General features: G+C 44.3%; 1 protein-coding gene across 3 annotated transcripts in view; it reads right to left on the reverse strand.

The window, feature by feature from the left end:
* The window catches only part of LOC143283685 (protocadherin-1-like), a 336,037-nt gene that overhangs the window by 7,759 nt on the left and 308,278 nt on the right, over positions 1 to 20,000 (reverse strand). For all 3 annotated transcript variants that reach the window (XM_076589918.1, XM_076589916.1, XM_076589917.1), the window contains 2 exons: positions 10,927 to 11,034; positions 7,507 to 7,648 (listed from right to left, as the gene is read on the reverse strand). In XM_076589918.1, coding sequence (XP_076446033.1) covers positions 7,507 to 7,648; positions 10,927 to 11,034 — 250 coding nt within the window. The remainder of the gene's footprint in view (positions 1 to 7,506; positions 7,649 to 10,926; positions 11,035 to 20,000) is intronic.

Raw genomic sequence — 20,000 nt, forward strand, 5'->3', positions numbered from 1 at the left:
ACGTCAAACGTACTGCTGTTTGGCCAGGCACACGGTGACCGCGTCCCCTCCCCCCTCCACCTCCACGGGCTGGACAACACGGCTGCTTCTGCTGCTGTTGCTGCGGTTTCTTTTTCCTGGCGCTGGACAGGGGTAGACAGGACAGACAGCCCGTCCACACAACACGTTAAGGACAGAGAGGTCAGGTAAGGGCCAGCAGCAGACACCATCACATCTCATCGAAGTTTGGGGGGATACAGAAACATGTAGGTCACACACACACATGTACAGACACAGACACAGACACACACACACACACACACACACACACACACACACACACACACACACAAGGACACGACAACGTGACCTGGTCGTTGGGAGTAGAAAGCGAGCGACAACGACATGATAAGGACATACAACACATGTAAGGACAAAAATATAAGTTGCTCAGAAGGACAAAGGCAAGATACCAGATGATGAGGTCTGATCAACAACAACAACAATAACAACAACAACAACAAACACAACAAAAGTGAAATTCGATACGCAAAGGTTGCGCACGTGTGGGGTGGGGTGGACATAGATACTTAGAAAACACACACATGATAACATGATAACGTAACCTGAGTAACATGATCGATGGGCGCGGCACACAATAAGGACAGAGAAGCCAGATAAAGACACCACGACACCGCTTCCGATAGAGGTGGACGAGAGAGACGACGTAACAAACAGTAAAACGAAGGCAAGACACAGTGGAACAACACAGACCAGATCACATAACACCCCCCACCCACCCCTTGTCCCCCACCCGGCGGAAGGTGGAGGGTGTGTGTGTGTCTTGTCTTTGCAGACTAGCCTGGAGTAACACACACGGGGTTTAAATTTCGACCAGTGGTCCAGTCAGAACCAATAATGCAGGCTAATCGAAGTAAATTCCCCCAATGTTTGCTTCCTTCCTTCCGTGAAGTGATAATGGAAAGGAGGAGGAGGGACAGAGTACAGGCGAACCCAGAAGAACGACCATCACCTCCACCCCCACACTTTCCTTTTCCAAGACACTGATTCAGCCGGATTCAACTGTTTTGTCACAACAAATTTCTCTGTGTACAACAAGATCTTCTTCTAGGGAGAGCTGGACAGTACAAGGTCTTCAGAATCTGAAGACCTCTGAAGACATTGTACTGTCCAGCTCTCCCTAGAGTTTCTTATCACTCACAACCTGTGGAAAGGGGATTTCACACAGATAAATCTGTTGTGACAAAACAGTAATACAAAACAATAAAATACAATACAATTTAAAAACCAGTAAATTGGAGGTGTGTGTGTGTGGGGGGGGGGGGGTTGTAAAAGTTGAGGCTGTAACACCTGGTTTTGTGAGGTCAATGTGCACACAGACGCACTAAGGACAAAGAAGACAGATAAAGAAAACCTTTCTACCGTTAACGATAATCGAAGAAAGAAAAGAAAAGAAAAGAAAGAAAAGAAAAACAAGACCCAGAAAAGGACAAGTCACTGATAATCGTCTGAGTATAACAGGAAACAATTAATCGACAAAACATCACAGATGAGACGGCATCAGTTTGTAAAGCCACAGAACTGAAGGTCTCGTAGTTATGACAGATACCACCTAGTGGTTTGGGTAATACGATAAGACCAAAAAACAAAAAAACAAACAAACAAACAAAAACAATGTGGGTCGAGCTAGGTAAACTATGAAAGGGTAGGTAAAACAAAACGCAACATAACCAACCGAGGAGTCGTACGATAGGCCACAGTAAGAGAAGGAAAAGGTGAGAGCTGCGGCAAGAAAAAACTATCTATATCTATATCTATCTATATACATATCTATCCATCTATCTATATAGTTCACAAAGATTATTTATTTCTTCTTAATGTACCTGGTGGTTTACTTATTGAACAGTCACGATTACATTACCTTTGATAAGGTGTCGGCCTGTTTCGTATGTACATAGATGGAGATTCGCATATACGCTGAGAGACCGTTGTCTGCATGTGTAGAATAGTCTCTGAGACTTTTCTTTGTTTATGTTTAACGTTTGTTTTTCTTGGACAATACCCGCGAAATTGTGAACCCCATGTTATTATGGCGTGTATGCTAATGACATTAGACAGTTTCAGTTTAGTATCTCTCTCTCTCTCTCTCTCTCTCTCTATATATATATATATATATATATATATATATATATATATCGTTCCAAGTATGAACTGACGACCGAGGCGGAATGAAATGAAACGAGACAAATACGGTGGTAGTGAAGATGCACGGAGCTAAAATCAGATGGAGAAGGTCCATTTCGCCTATTCCCGATTCGCCTACTCTTTGGATGGTACCGCCACCCCTTCTTCAGTAAAGGCCTCTGCAACACAGTTTGATTCTTTGTCCTGTTCTGGCTGCACGCCGCTACCGTTTCCCTTATGACTCTCTCAAAATAGGAATTAGGCGTATCGGGAATAGCGTTTGCTCACGGATTATATAAAGCGTATACGGTGAGGCGTGTAAGATAAGACGAGGTAATTAAGATACTTAAGATAACAGATATTGGTGAACGCCAGCCAGCATGACAATTTATAGGAAACAATACTGGACAACAGTATCTCAAAACATATCACTAATAATTAATTCATTTTGAGCACAAGGACACCGCTGAGTGCAATATTTTAAGATAAGATAAGATAAGATAAGAATAACTTTATTATCTCCAACTGGAGAAATTTGATCAGGTGCATTATCACAACATAGACAAGTAATCAACATGGGGACCATAACTGTAAAAGCCAACAACAGCCCCAACAAATATTACGAAGATACAAATGTAAAAAAAATATCACATACATCGTTTCATACATACATCCACGCACTGCAGGTAATAACTAGTATTCTTAATGTAAAAACAGAAAGAATTAAGAAACATTATTTCCCGTCCCACGGAGGTCCTCAAGACCCTGGAGTGAGAGTAACTACAAAATAGGCAGCGTTCTGTTTTGCAAAATACTGGAAGGAAAATGTAAAAAAAAAGCAAAAAACAAATAATAACATCGAAAACAACGAAAACAACAACACCGACAACAACAATAAAGATGATAAGAAGAAGATGATGAATGACGATGATTTGGATACATAAATAACTTTTTTTTTTTTAAACAGATTTCCTCTTCCGTAAACAAGAAAATAGACAGGTGAATCTGCTGCCTTCACAAACATTTTTATCATCCATCATACTTTTTTGTTGTTGTTGTTGTTTTCAGTAGTAGTGTTTATTTGTTTTTGTTTTTCATTGTTGTTGTTGTTGTTAATTATATTGTTTTGGGGTTGTTGTTCTTGTTGTTGCTGCTTCAAACAGAGATGTCACACAGGTCCTTTCATTTCATTGCCCCCCCCCCCCCACCCCCACCCCCTTTCCACAGGCACACAGCAAAGGCGCGCGCTGCAGAAAGGTAGACAGAACGGGGCAAAGAGATGAACAGGATGTTGTGGAGCGTGCGGGAAGCAATGCCGTATGCGATGTGAACGAGGAGTCAAAGCAATAATGAAAAGAAAATAATTTTATTTCAAAACACCCCCCACTCCCCACCCCACCCCACCCCCTCCCACACACACACACGCACGTGCGCGCGCGCACAAACAAACAACACACAAACAAACAGCACGCAGCTATCGTGCATGGAACCTAGCGAACGAACAAAGAGCGAGTACTAAGAGTTGTAGAGAGTAAAGAGAAAGACAGAGACAGACAGACAGACAGACTGGCAGACAGAAAGAGAGAGAAGGAGAGAGGGGTTGGGTGGGAGATTGGGGGCAGGGAGGGGACAGGAAAAGGGGAGAGAGAGAGAAAAAAAAACCCAGGTCGATAGGGAGAGACATCTAAATGTGTGTATATGTTGTGTGAGTGTGTGTGTGTGTGTGAGGGGGAGGAGGGGAGGAAGTGAGGGAGGGATGGAGTGATAGGCGAGGTAAAGAGAAAGAAGCTTAAATAAAACGAGCAGGAGAGAGAGAGGGAAAGAGAAAAACCGGAGATAAAAAGAGCTAGATGGAGAGAGAGACACCGACAGACAGACAGACAGACAGGTAGACAGACAGTGAGAAACAAGAGACAGAGACAGACAGTACTGTGAAGCTGATGGTGAACACAGAGAAAGGAAACCCGTCTCGAAATAACAAGCACAATGAACTGTAAGTGTCCCCCAAAGCATTTTATAATGAGCAATGTGAACAGCAATATATGAACAACTATCTCTTTTTACAAAACGCTGCCAACAAGCCAAAACAGCAGTTTCAGAATCCTCGTCTCTCTCTCTGTCTGTCTTTCAAACCAATTCATTGTCTCGAAACATGAAACGAACGCCTACAGCAGCAGGGAAGAAATGAACTCCATCGGAAATATTGGGCGCAAACCAAATGACTTCGCACTTCTGTGCGGGCGACCTGACACTACCTTAACACACACACACACACACACACACACACACACACACACACACAAGATGAAGCTTAAAAAAAACTAACTCCACATCCACACAAAGTGATTTCAGCCAAAACAAAGCAAAGTTTAAAAAATAAATTTAAAAAAAAACAAGATCACTTCCACTCCCAACCTCCATCAAAACAAAAAAAAAAACATACACAAGACAGCTTCCACCACCACCACCACCACCAACAACAACAACAACAACAACAACAACAACAGTCAAGTCCAACTGAACAGCAAGAAACCTCTGGAAGCCCACATCTTCTGTGGGCAATAGAACCAAAAAAACGAAGGAAGGTGCAGACATAGATAATAAGAGCAATACTCGCCAAAAGTTATCCAATATATACATGAGTGCAAATTATGCAATACACACACATATATATATATATATATATATATATATATATATATATATATATATATATATATATATATATATATATATATATATATATAATAGTGTGTGTTTGTTTTTTGTTTGTTTGGTTTTTTTTTGGTTTTTTTTTTGTTTTGTGTGTGTGTGTGTGTGTGTGTGTGTGTGTGTGTGTGTGTGTGTGTGTGCTCCATTCCCACGAATCGGTAAATCAGGAGCTGTGCCTGTGTGTGAATGACTGTTGTGTAAGCGCTTTGAATTGTTTCTGCTGCATAAGATTCGGCGCTATACGAATACTTTTTTTTGTTCTACTTATCACTTAACTTTTTTTTTTCACTTAAATGAGGAACATCTGCACTCCCATAGAACTGAACTATCACTGCAAACCAGGGCCTCAGACCAACGTCAAAAGCAGTCTCACTCTACGAAGGAAAGACTTCAATAACAACTGTGACAACCATCAAGCACACATATATAGATGGTTCAGAATCCACCATCAGTCAGCAAATGACTACATGGTTGAATAATGATGCGAGTCACAAGATGGCGGCTAATTGGCTTCAGCTATAATGGGCAATGCGCAATCCATTAATATTATCAGAACAATGTGTGAAAATCTTCATCGACGAGCGGCGTAAGACTGCGGATTTTTCAGAGTCGCTGGCCCGATTACAGTGTGCAACAAAACAAGACCAGCTTCTTGAGTTTCAGTTTCAGTTTTCAGCTTCAAGGAGATATCAACCAAAGCGTGCAAACTGATCCAGCCATATACCTTACACCACACCTGCTGTTTGCTGGGGATGTATTTGACAACGATTCCCTCTTTCTGACAAAATGAAGATTGAGCAGCTTCTTGAAGAAGATGACAATTTAAAAAAAAATTAAAATAAATACGTCACTGGGGATGTATGGACACACATCTTGCGCAAGTTCCCAAGACCGTGCAGTGAGTGGGTTGTCAGGGGTGTAGTGAGGATGAAAAAGAGGCTTGGGTGGGAAAGAAATTCGACGATAAACATACCTGGTGCCCAGGACCTGAAAGGCACAAGAACGTTTGGTAATGTCATCTGGAATCGGCCAGAAGTCAACAAGAAACTTTCAGAGGATGACAGACCTGCTGGTCTGTATCAGTTCCAGTTTCAATCTCTCAAGGTGTCATTGCGTTCGGGTGAATCCGCATACGCTACACCACATCTGCTAACCAGATGCCTGACCAGCAGTATAACCCAACGCGCTTTGTCAGGCCTTGAGCGCCTGCTCCACACGGGACCTCGGTTTATCGTCTCATCCCAATGACCAGACGCTCTGATTTTCCAGTCAAACTTGGGAGAAAGGGCGAGGGCGGGATTCGAACCCAGACCCTCACGAACTCTCTGTATTGGTAGATATGCGTCATATCCATTCTGACACCTTCCTCCTTAGAATCGCAGCCAACAAAGGGACTGAAAGGTACTGTGGAACAATGAAATGAAATGGGGAAAAAACATCCCCCCCCCCGCCCCCCCCCCCCCGACCCCCAAACCGTCTTAAAATGACCAGAAGATCAGGATGACAAGGTGATTATCAATGAAAAAACAGAAAAACAAAACGAAGCAGAAGATATACAGAAAGTAAGAGGAAAACTAAAACAAAACAAAGCGTTATCCAGTTTAACCAAAGGCCAAACACATAAAAGCCAAGTCTATTATTCAGGTAAACGAAATACTAATCTCTTCAGTTAAACAAAAACTATACACATGATGAATACGTAAACACAAATAAAAAATAAATAAATAACTAAATAAACCTCTTTCTTCAGTGAAAGAAAAAGATGAGAGAGGCTTGAGGAAGGTGTGGAGCAACACGGAGTCAGGAAAAGGACTGACACAAAGAAGATGTCGGAGGAAGAAAAAACGAAACAAACAAAACAAACAAACAAACAACGATGAAAACAAAATAAAATCAATGAGAAAAGAAGACTAAGAAGAAAAAAAAAGAAGAAAATGTTTATCAAAGATATTTAACACAACACACACACACACACACACACACACACACACACACACACACACACACACACACCACACACACACACACTGGAGTTTTTCCCCATCAAAGGAATCCGATTAAAAGTGGTAAACAGAAAAGAGGGAGACAGAGAGAGAGACACACACAGAGAGAGAGAGAGGGATACAGAGAGAGACAGAGAGAGAGAGAGGGAGACAGACAGAGAGAGAGAGAGAGAGAGAGAGAGAGAGAGATGCAACAGAAATCAGAGTGCGCAGCAGTCCCATCCATTCGAACACAGAAAATACCAACAAACGACTTATACAACAAACATGCGTGCAGTAAATAATTCTCCAACAAGACAGATGAGATACCATGTAGTCAAGCAAGTGTGATTATCAAAAGCAGCCTCTAATATTTTAAACATCATCTGGGGTTGATTGAATTCAATATGACACGGATTTTTTCTTTTGTTTTCTTTTCAAAGTTTCATAGGTTTGGATCTCCGCTGTGTATTCATGAGGCTTGTGAGTGAAAAGTTCAGTGCGCTTTTTTTCTCTTTTTTTTTTTTTTTTTTTTTTTTTGTTGTTGTTGTTGTTTTTTTTGTTGTTGGTTTTTTTTGGGGGGGGGGTTTGGGGAGGGGGGGAGGTTGGGGTGGGGGGGGGTTGTTACCTGGCTCCATGGCCGACCCTCTGTTACTATGGGAGTCATCCTCGCTGCCGCCCCGGCCACTGTCGCTGGTGCCAGTCTCTCCGGAGCTCTCGCTCAGAGCGTCCTCCCCACCTCGCTTGAGCATCTCCATGTACTGGCAGCCCTGCAATAAAATAAAACACAACAATACTATGACACGCAATAATAACACAAAAAAGTGGGTTGGCGGGGTCAGGGTATCAACATTCAATTGATTAATAGATAAAAAATGAACTATCAAACAAACAAATAAATAGATAAATGAATAAATAACTAAACGAAAATATATATATATATATATATATATATATACATATATATATATATATATATATAGAGAGAGAGAGAGAGAGAGAGAGAGAGAGAATTGTTGTAATAAAAAAAAATTCAGAGAATCATGTTAGCTGAGCCACGTATCTCTCTCTCTCTCTCTCTCTCTCTCTCTCTCTCTCTCTCTCTCTCCGGGCTGAATGATTTTTTTTAACGTTGGCTTTTTCCTTCATATTGATTTTTTGTCATTGTTGCAGGTTGTTACAGTTGTGGCAAAATACGGATGCGTTAGGAGTGCTTCGAGGGGGGAAATATAAAAATAAAAGTTTCAGTTTCTCAAGGAGGCGTCACTGCGTTCGGACAAATACACGCTCTACCCACATCTGCCATGCAGAGGCTTGACCAGCAGCATAACTAAACGCGCTTAGTCAGGCCTTGAGTGCATGCATATATATATATATATATATATATATATATATATATATATATATATATATATATATGTGTGTGTGTGTGTGTGTGTGTGTGTGTGTGTGTGTGTGTGTGTGTGTGTGTGCCAATCAGAGTGGATTTCGTCTACGTACTTTTGCTGGAGGACAACACTCTCGTTGCCATGGGTTCTTTTTCAGTGCGCCAAGTGCGTGCTGCACACGGGACCTCGATTTATCGTCTCATCCGAATGACTACATGCTCGGTTTGGTATTCCAGTCAAACTTGGGAGAAAGGGCGAGAGCGAGAGGTGGGGGGATTCGAACCCCGTACCCTCACATGCACTGCATTGACAGATAAGAGTTTTAACCATTCTGCACCTTACTGTTCCTCAAATACAAGACAAGAAAAAAAATAAATAAAATAATCCCAAATGCCCACCCACACTCCCCGCCCCCTAAGAGAAGCAAGTAACTAACCAACCACCCAGCACACCCTAACCTTCATCGTCAACTGGTGAATATAAAATGTGGGAAGAAAGCGAAGAATTGGCCCAAAATACGACACTTTCTATGATGTGGAGGAGGTGGAGGAGGCCGAAGAGGAGGACAAGGAGGAGGTGGAAGAGGAGAAGGAGGAGGAGGAAGAAACAGAAGAAGAAACAGTCGAAAAAACAGCAGCAGCAGCAGAAGGATGAGGAGGAGGAGGAAGAAGAAGAAGAAGAAGAAGAAGGGAGAAGAATTTATAGCGATGACCAGACCAGGAACCATGACGTGGGACCTGGCCACTTAAGGTCAACGCGACCCGGAAACAACAAGCACGCGGCACGTGCACGCGCGTTCTATGTTTTGAGTTACGGTCATTTATCAGTGTGCTTTTTTTTAAATTTTGCTTTCTTTCTTTGTTTCTTTGTTTCTTTGTTTCCTTGTTTGTTTCTTTGTTTCTTCTCAACAGGAGGGGCGAGAGACTCAACAGGAAGAGAAGGGCACAACGATGAGACGTGAAGGTGGAGGGAAGTGGGGAAAGGGAGGGGGAGTGAGAAAGGGAGGGAGGGGGGGGGGAGGGGGGTTCTAGAAAGAGGGCTTTGTTACAAGTTATTAGGGAAGGTAGCCTAATGAGGCGCAATTAATGGACAGTGAATGAGCTAAAGAAGAAGAAGAAGAGCAAGAAATAGAAGAGAAGCGGGAGAAAAAAAGAAGAGGAAAGAGAAGGAGGAGGAGGGGGTAGGGGGGAGGGGTAGGAAGAGGAGGAATAGGAGGAGAACTAGCAAACTAAAAACTTCTTTTGTCACGTTTTTCCTAGTTTCTCTCTCTCTCTCTCTCTCTCTCTCTCTCTCTCTCTCTCTCCCCCTCTCTCTCTCCATATATTTCTTCTTCTTCTTCTTCTTCTTCTTCTTCTCCCCCTCTCTCTCTCTGTCTCTCTTAATATATATATATATATATATATATATATATTCTTCTCTCTCTCTCTCCCTCTCTCTCTCTCTTTATATATATATTCTTCTTCTTCTTCTTCTTCTTCTTCTTCTTCTTTTCTCTCTCTCTCTCTCTCTCTCTCTCTCTCTCTCTCTCTCTCTCTCTCTCTCTCTCTCCCCTTGCCCCCTTCCCTACTTATACAATTATTCGGGTATTGTTCGTCAACTCTCGATGCGACTGGTGGAAGAATCTCTGACGGACACACGTTAAAAAGCGTCAGTGTGTTTCCTGGCTGCGTTACCTTTTTGATCTCGGTGTATGTTGCATTCTGCACGCGAAGCTGAAATGTCAAGTTACCTGTCTGCAACCACTGCCACCAAACGTTCCCTCAGCACGCAATTCAATGTCCCGCTCAAAAGGTTTCGAGGTCGCGAAAAAAGAAACACGTGATGTAAGAACGGCATGCATGGCAGAAAACTGGATCAAGTACAGTCAAGTATAGCACTTGATTTTTTTTCTGAGCGGTGATTGAAATAGGGGAGGAGGACGGGGGGGGGGGGGGTGCGGGGAGTAGAAAAGAACAACAGCAACACACAACAACAACAACAACACACACACACACACACACACACACACACACACACCAATGAAGAATAAACTAGGATGACGGAAAATAGAAAATATAAATCGCGAAAGAGAACTGGTAAAGAAGAACAAGAACAAGAACAAAGGTAAGAACAATATCAGGAACACGCACGCACGCACGCACGCGGACACACATGGGCGGTTTGACAACAATACTCCCGAATCGTAACATGATTTTCCAATTTCTACGAAACATCAAAAACCAAGCCCCCCTTCTTCACAACAAAGAACTATTTTATGCGGCTTGTTTCTTCTTCTTCTTCTTCTTCTTCTGTGTGTCTCTGGTCCGGGAGTCTTTCCACTCTTGCGGCTGGTTTCTTCGCATATGCTTATGTATCTATTAGTTTTAACCCTTTCACCGCCAGTCAATTTAGAGTACAAAATTCCCTTGTGCTATAAACCCAGAAAAGACAGTGGCTAAGAATAGCTGGGGATTCCCACCGCGATGTATAGAAAATATGGCCTAATCCTACCACCGAGCATTAAGAGCAGTAGGTTCATGGATAAACAGACCAATGAATGGTCACCTTTTTGTGACATGGGTCCTCTACCACGCCTGTGCATATATGCGAGCTTGGCGGTGAAAGGGTTAACCTATCAACGTGCTCGTGCACGTAGTCGCTCACTGACTCACTTCACTCACCTCCTCTTCCTGCACGGGGTGCAAGTGCGGGGTGTCGTCTGTGGCCACCCGGAGACTGTGCGGGCCGGGTACCGTACCCTGCCCTGCCAACCCGCTCTCTCCGGCACTCTGCAAATCACACAGCAGCACAAATTTGAAAAAAAAAATTATCAACGCTGACGATAGAGCAACGTCGTTACGGTTTTGTATTTGTATTTGTATTTCTTTTTATCACAACAGATTTCTCTGTGTGAAATTCGGGCTGCTCTCCCCAGGGAGAGCGCGTCGCTACACAACAGCGCCAGCCATTTTTTTGTATTTTTTCCTGCGTGCAGTTTTGTTTCTTTTTCCTATTGAAGTGGATTTTTCTACAGAATTTTGCCAGGAACAACCCTTTTGTTGCCGTGGGTTCTTTTACGTGCGCTAAGTGCATGCTGCACACGGGACCTCGGTTTATCGTCTCATCCGAATGACTAGCGTCCAGACCACCACTCAAGGTCTAGTGGAGGGGGAGAAAATATCGGCGGCTGAGCCGTGATTCGAACCAGCGCACTCAGATTCTCTCGCTTCCTAGGCGGACGTGTTACCTCTAGGCCATCACTTATAAAGGAATTTGAGTTTGTGTGCGTTATAAGTTTTCGCATTTTTGCCTTTGATTTGAGTTGAAAAACTCTTGATTGTCTTATGACGTGGTACATACGTCTAAACTGACGACATCGTCAATGATGACATCTTCAAAAGAAGGGAAATGATTTTGCAAGGCTGCCCAATATAATTTTTAGCATTGCTGCTTTTACATTTCAAAACTGACAGCATAGCGACGTCAATGCAAATTATAAATGCTTTGTTTTGTCCAATATAATTTTAAAACATTGTTGCTTTTGAATTATCAGAAAAGACAGAGCAGTTTATAAACGATACTGATTTTTATCAAACATAGTTATAATTTGTCGCATTGTTGTTTTGGAATTATCAAAACTGACGGCAGAGTGATGTCACTGCAGTCATAAATGATACCGATTTTTGTCCAAAGTGGATTTTAGCACTGTTGCTTTCAAATAAAATATGAAGGTAACACACACACACACACACGCACACACACTCAAAGAAAATAAAGAATAACAAGCGCACACAAAAAGAACTTATAAACAAAGGAAAGGACACAAAGCAATAGCAAGGAAGAAGAAGAACAAAATCAGGAGAAAAATAATTCTTCGTGCCAACAGCTACCTCACCCCCTTCCCCACCCACACACCTACCCACCTTTTTCCCGCCACCGTCACCGCCACCACCACATCCCTCCCCGTTCAGCACACCAACCCCCCCTACCCGAACCGAAGGCTTGTTATTCAAGCCAAGCCTTCTCCCCACCTCCCTCGTACACCCCAATCCCCCCCGCGAAAAATAAAAGTAAATAAGGAAAGAAAACACTTGACACACCTTGCTCCGTGTTAGTCAGCACTGATTGACACTGTTGTTTTGTTTCCCCACCAACCTACAGCACTACTACATCCACCCACCCACAACCTTCATCCATGCCCCTTTCCTGTGCTGTATGTAGTACATCAACATTTACACGCGCTAGCAGAGCCACACAAGAGACACGTCGCCCTTCCCCCCACCCCCTCCCTCCTCCAACCAACCCCTCCCCCCCACCCACCCCTCCACCACACTCCCTATACACCAAGACTTCCCCCACCACCATTATTACCCTTCACTCAGCCCTCCAAGACAAAATAAGCCACCCACCCCATCCCCTCCCCCACCATTTTTTGTCCGCAACGAAATGGCTTAGGTCAGAGATTAATAACACCGTCCCCTAAACCTTGGTACCAACCATGGGGTTCCTAACGGCTGGTCTTATTTACAGAACGAGGCCAGGAGTTGCCTTAAAACTCGCTGATCCCTTATTAAGATCGTCTGTACAGAAACAGAAAGAAAAGAAAAAACGAAAAAGAACCCCCCCCCGCCCCCCCCCCCCAAAAAAAAAAAAAACAAAAAAAAAAACCGTGAGGACCCTAGAGAACCTTACAGTCAGCAGTTGCGATTAAGGATCTCACTGATCCGTTCACTTAGCTTAAAGGTAAAAAAAACAACGGGAGGGGTGTTTCGATTTGGACTTTTATTACCGTTAATGTTTTCATGAGGAGTGACGCGGCGAGAGTGGTGGCTGGGGTAGGGGGGAGGGTGGGGGTCTACTGTTGACACTTGCTCGTCTATTGGGACTGTTTTGAATCATGTCGATGTTGTTGGGTGTTTGTTGGAAGGATTGGTGGAGAGATGTGGAGGGGGGGGGGGTTGAAGGGGGGAGCGGTAGGATTAGGGGGTGGGGTCGGGTGGAGGTGGTGATTTGTTATTTCTTTTGATTTGTATGGTGGCCACCTCTTCCAGAGATCTTATTTTTATTTGGGGGTGGTGTTGGGGGGGGCCGGGTGTGTGTGTGTGGGGGGGGGGGGGATCTTGATTCAGAGAATCTGGTGTTGGGGGGGATTGGGGTCTTGATTCAGAGAATCTGAGCACGCTCTTTATCCATTATTCTCCAAAGTCTCCGAGTCTTTCTCCGCAGCTTCTTGTTAATCATCCAACCTGTTCACTGTTTTATCCCTCTCTCTTTGGCCCTGGCTCTGCGTGCGTGCCGCATATGTGCGAGCGCGTGCTTAGGCGTGTGTGTGTGTGTGTGTGTGTGTGGTGTGTTGTGTGCGTGCGTGTGTGTGTGTGTGTGTGTGTGTGTGCGTGCGTGTGTGTGTGTGTGTTGTGTGCGTGTGTGTGTGTGTGTGTGTGTGTGTGTGTGTGTGTGTGTGTGTGCGTGGAAGTATCAGTGCACGGGTACGTGTGCGAAGTTTTCCAAACAGACGAAACTAACCCGAAACAACGCAGTCGATCTTGGGCAATCCGTTAACCTACATTCCATGGCGAATGAAAAATAAAAGAATAAAAAAAAAAGGAATAAAAAGAAAAGATAAAAACGGTTAAATTATGGAAATTGCTGATGTCTGACCACTGAGATTTACCATGGTAACAACCAATGCTACTACTAACTCTGTGGTGGCATGCGGCTATTGTTTCCCGCACGACTTTTTCCCTGGCTGGCTGGAATCTGGAATCTTGCTTGACTAATATTAAGCACGTGTACATGCGTGTACATGCGATATCCCTCTTGTTTGTTCGTCCCTTCGCTTTTATTTCCCCAAACGGAACAACAATGGACTGTCGCTTATGTAGGTCAGGAGGCGACAGTTTCTGGTAGTGAGCTGTCTTGTCATGACGACAGAGAGAGAGAGAGAGAGAGAAGGGAGGAGAGAAACATAAAGATAGTCTGGGGAAGGAAGGAGAGAGCAGAAAGAGAGACGGAAAGACAGAGACAGAAGAAGGAGGGGTAGTAGTGAAGAGAGAGCGGGTATGGGGGAGAGGGGTGCGTGGGTCTGGGGGGGGGGGGGGGGCGGGTGCATATATATGTGTGGGGGGGTGGGGGTAGGGGGTCCGCGCGTGCACGTTCGTGTGTGTGTGTGTGTGTGTGTGTGTGTGTGTGTGTGTGTGTGTGTGTGTGTGTGTGTGTGTGTGTGATGGAACTGACATCAACAACAGCAATAACAACAAAAGAGAGAAGTTACGTTGAAATCCCACCCTGCTCACCAATGCATTACGGTCACACACATGTTTTTGACACATGAAATACAGAGACGGTGGTAGTAACACAAGAGGGTTTACAGACGTTCACGAAAAAAGAAAAAAAAAGAGAAACAACAACAACAAAAAAAGATTAACTCACAAAGGGAGAAGTTTGTGCTAAAGACTTTAAAAGTTCCTTTTAACCCACCCACGCACCCACCCACACACACCACACACACACACACACACACACACACACACACACACACACACACACCTACACACACACATGACTTTGTTTGGGCTCAAGCTCAGAACAAAAGTAAAAATTAGAAAAAATGAAAAACAAAAAAGACAAAATAGTGGCAGTGGGAAATGGACATTCCAAATGTTTGTCTTGTTCTTGTTGTTGTTGCTGCTGCTGTTTCTTGCTTAGTTGTTGTTGTTTGTTTGTTTTTTGTCCAATCCCTTAGTCTCTCAGAGCTTTCGATAAGAAGAACGTCTATCAACAGATATGTATTAGTCTGTGTATGTAGGGCAGTGGGGTTGTAAAGAGGGAGCGGAGGAGGTGGGCGTAAATATCAGGAGAGGATTGGGGAGCTGGGGGGAGTGAGGTGTGGGGGTGGGGGGCGGGCAATGGGGAAGGAGGCGAAAAGAGGGTACGTCATTTCCTTTCAAAGGTCCTTGCCACTCTGTGTGTGTGTGTGTGTGTGTGTGTGTGTGTGTGTGTGTGTGTGTGTGTGTGTGTGTGTGTGTGTGTGTGTGTGTGTGTGTGTGTGTGTGTGTGTGTTCGTGTGTGTGTGTGTGTTCGTGTGTGTGTTTGTGTGTGTGTGTGTGACATGTCTTCCTTAGTAGTTTGAATCAGAAGTTTTCGGAGAACTTGTGTGTGTGTGTGTGTGTGTGTGTGTGTGTGTGTGTGTGTGTGTGTGTGTGTGTGTGTGTGTGTGTGTGACAGGTCTTCCTTAGCAGCTTGAATCAGATGCTTTCGGAGAACTTGTGTATATTCTTTTCTGTTCCTTCGAATCTGCTGTCTGTAGTGTGTCAGAAACACGCGCGCATGTACACACACACACAAGTTCTATTTGAAGCTACGAATCTGGCGATGGAACGAGAAAGAGTGTCAGACTGACAGAGAGAGAGAAAGAGAGAGAGAGAGAGAGAGAGAGAGACAGACAGAGACAGAGACAGACAGACAGACAGACAGATAGACACACACAGAGAGAAAGAGCCGTCTTTATGACAAATGACAAACCCAAGAAACGTTTGAAGGCCAAATGAAAATGATCTAAAATGCAAATAAACGACCCCGTGAAAATTCATGGTATCCTAGTCTCTTCATTATCCTACCATCTCTCCCATTTCTCAGTGTGAAATTCGGGCTGCTCTCCCCAGGGAGAGCGCGTCTCTACACTACAGCGCCCCCCCCCCCCCCCCCCCCCCCTTTTTTTTTTTTTTTTTTTTTTTTTGGGGGGGGGGGGGGTATTTTTTCCTGCGTGCTGTTTTATTTCTTTTTCCTATCGAAGTGGATTTTTCTACAGAATTTTGCCAGGAACAACCCTTTTGTTGCCGTGGGTTCTTTTACGTGAGCTAAGTGCATGCTGCACACGGGACCACAGATTCTCTCGCTTGCTACGCGGACGCGTTAGCGGGGAAAAAGAACATTCTTAACGATAAGCAGACTTAGCGCAGCTAAGCAAGTTCTAAGCAACCCACCATCGAAACGGGGGGTGGGGTGTTAAACCCTGACAACCCGATTAGAAGTCCTAACGTTAGACTTACCGATTCTCTTCGGCAACGGCACCTCCGGCAAACGTACACTCGCACAAATTTTCTTGTCTTGCCTTTTTCCATCCCCGCAAGCAAGCAAGCAAGCAAGCCGCACCAAATTTTCATAACAGTCCACAACAAACCGGTCGACAATATAATGAGACCCGTCGCAGTGAATAGTCCCAACTCGCCCTGGAAGAAATCTCTGTGCGTGGTTGGGATGGGTGGGGGGTACGGGTGGAGGTATGTGTGTGTTGTGTTGTGTTGTGTTGTGTTGTGTTGTGTTGTGTTGTGTGTGTGTGTGTGCGTGCGTGTGTGTGTGTGTGTGTGTGTGTGTATGTGTGTGTATGTGTGCACGTGGTTAAGGCGTCAACAAGCGCGCACTACTTCCTTCATCTACTCTTCTTTCCACCCATTTTGTGTTCCACTCTTCCAGACACCATTCTGAAGTATTGTTACATATAAAAAGACATCCCCCAACATATGTTACCCCATCCGGTAGGTTAGCGCTGGGCCCATCATTAGAAAATGTTGTTGTATTTTGATGGAAATGTAGACGTCTTAAAATTAATTGTTATCACTGACGACAGTGAAAGTGAGGTTAGCTAGAGAAAACGTTTAACTCACTCAGTACGGCCAGTCCTCTCTTCTCCTCTACACAGACCCCTCGGATGTCCAGTGGGTGTCTGAATGACCCAACCTTAAGCTTCCGTCGTCAGAATTGTGGTATTCTTTGTCAACATTCACCTCTTCAGTGTAAGAGCCTTCCGCTTGCAATATTTTGATGATGGTAATTGGGGTGAAACGCTGTTAACGTCGTCTCTTTCGCCATTCGTATGGAGAGAGTTAACCGTGAGTGTGTGTGTGCGTGTGTGTGTGAGAGAGAGAGAGAGTGTGTGTGTGTGTGTGTGTGTCTGTGTGTCTGTGTGCCAGTGTGTGTGATATGGATGGAAAGAGAGAGAGAGAGAGAGAGAGAGACAGAGAGAGGAAACGAGGAAGACAGAGAAAGAGAAAGAACTAGCCATTGCTGACGTCACATGACATTACGACAAAAAGGAAAAAAAAAAAGAAAAAAAAAGCTTCTTGCAGTCGTGTCTGAATCGCCTTAGTTGTAGTGAACATAGAGACTAATGAGAAGAAGGGGAACGAAGATATTTGGGGGGGATGGGAGTGTGTGTGTGTGTGTGTGTGTGTGTGTGTGGTGGGGGGCGGAGGTGGGTGGGCGGGGGCTTGGGGGGGGGGGGGCGAGAGGTAATTGCAAGGGGAAGACAAATTACACGAGATTCAGGGAATGAGATCTGGATGGAAAGCGTTGGTGTCAGATCGGAGGAAGTAGTAGTAGTAGTAGAACGCTTGGCTTGGCTTCAGAAAAGTTGGGAAAGGAGGAGGAGGAGGGTGGGTTGCCCGCCAGGCAGAGCGAAAGAGTTTCTTTCTGTGCCATTTTACCATCCCACGTTTCCTCTTTTAAAGTTTTGCAATGTTCGTCGTTTTGTTTCGGATGCTTACGACGTGTTTGCAGAAGTGTACCTATGCTAGGATAACTACGACCAAACAAGAAACACCCCCCCCCCCCCAAAAAAAAAAAAAAAAAAAAAAACAACAACCCCAAAACCAAAAAAAAAAACCCAAACAAACAAAAAAACAAAAAAACTGGTCTATTGGCGGAACGCTAAAACTGTGTTACATACTAAAAACAACAACAACAAAACATAATTATGTGCCCTAATAATTTGTTTCCTTTTTTTTCCGAACGTGCGTTTGTGTCTTGTTTAAAAATGACATGTTATATTTCGTGTCCATTCCTTGATTTTATGTTTGTATTGTCTAATACAGCTTGTCACCGTGTGTTGTGACTGAATTTTGAAGATGAATGAAAAGAAACGAGTATGGAGGGCGGGAGGCTGGGAGGGGGGAGGTGGTGTCGGAAAATGATTGTAAAAAGACAAACAAACAAACAAACAAAAAAGAGTCACACAAAGAACTATAACATGCATTCACATCAACACACACACGGACTATGAAAACGGAAAACGAAACTGTATACGTGTACAAAAGAAAAATGGTTTTCACCACGAAAAAGAGAAAGGAAGTCAGAGAAAAGAGACTAGAAAGCGGGGGGGGGGGGGGGGGGGGAAGAGGGAAGAAGTTGCGTGTAAAAAAAAAATTAAAAAATAAAAAAAGTCCGGAAAACTTTCAGTCCGTGACACCGACAGAGCATCCCTCTCCCACCCCCACCACCCCCTTTCCCCCCGCCACTTTGAAATTGCAGCTAGGAGAACTGATTTCAATTTGGCTGTCACAAGAAGGAATCGTCAGAAACCACCAAGACGATAGCCGGCGCAAGACTAACCGATAATCAGAGGGGGGGTGGGGGGATGGGGAGGGGGGGGGAGACAGACATAGAAACACACAAGATTCGAAGGGTGAAAAAAAAAAAAAGCGGGGAGGAAAAGGGGTACGGGTGTGGAGGCGGTTGGGAGAGAGAGAGGGGGAGAGAGAGAGAGAGAGAGAGAGAGAGACAGAGACAGAGACAGAGAGAGAGAGAGAGACTGCTGAGGGGTACCGCAAGGAAATTGGAGGCCAAAGTTTTCATCTCCGGGGGAGAAGATCGGATTGAAATGCCGCGAGAAAGCGCGGGACTTCATCAAATTTGCATGTTTCGATTGGCTCAAGCGGATGTTAAGCGGACACAAATCTTTCTCGAGGAATTTGAAACGGGAAATCAATACATGTTAAGTGGAAGGGAAGGTGTGTGTGTGTGTGTGTGTGTGTGTGTGTGTGTGTGTGTGTGTGTGTGTGTGTGTGTGTGTGTGTGTGTGTGCGTCTGTGTGTGTGTGTGCGTCTGTGTGTGTGTGTGTGTGTGTGTGTGTGTGTGTTTGGTGGGTGGGTAGGTGGGGGTTCACGTGATGCAGAAGAGGGGTGGGGAGGGGTCGGGGGGAGGAAGGGTGGTTCTCGTGGAAAACAGACACAGAGGGAGGAGATCAAAGAAGGCGAGAAAACGATTGTTTTCCCCCCAGGGACAAAATCTTTTGTTTTTATTCCCTCGTGATTACTGAATCTGGTTAAGGTAACAAGTATATATCTATTAAAAAAAATTAAATTCAAAACAAATTAAAAAACCCATTGTGCGTGCACTTTGCAAAAACAAAAATGTATATACAGATGACAGCTGCAGTTTTACTCTCTCTCTCTCTCTCTCTCTCTCTCTCTCTCTCTGTAAACACAAAAAGATTCATGAATTCTCTTTGCATTCTTCTTTGCATTTCTCTCGAGTAACATGTGTACACGCCCGCGCGCGCGTGTGAGTGAGTGTATGTGTGTGTGTGTGTGTGTGTGTGTGTGTGTGTGTGTGTGTGTGTGTGTGTGTGTGTGTATGCGTGTGTCCTGAAGGATAAAGACGCCAGAAGGAAGCAGAGCTTCGCATCAGCATCATTCTCCGCTTTCCTGGCACAAGAAGCACTCAGGGAATATAACCCCTGTGAAGGAGCTAATGACACCTCACCCATCCCTGTCGCTTTTCCCTCGGCCATTAGGTCTCCGCGTAAGGATCTCGAACGCGCATGAACTCTTTAGATGTTTTTTGGTTTGTTTGTTTGTTCTATTAATGTTATTTTCCGAATGGGTAGCCTTGGCTGCAACCTGCGTACATGGTGGGAGGCTACAGAATCAAATCAATTCAAGTCCCTTAAAGCCCAGCCGAAGAGCTACAGATGAAGAGA

This window comes from Babylonia areolata, chromosome 7 (assembly GCF_041734735.1).
Source record: "Babylonia areolata isolate BAREFJ2019XMU chromosome 7, ASM4173473v1, whole genome shotgun sequence".
NCBI lineage: Eukaryota > Metazoa > Mollusca > Gastropoda > Neogastropoda > Buccinidae > Babylonia > Babylonia areolata.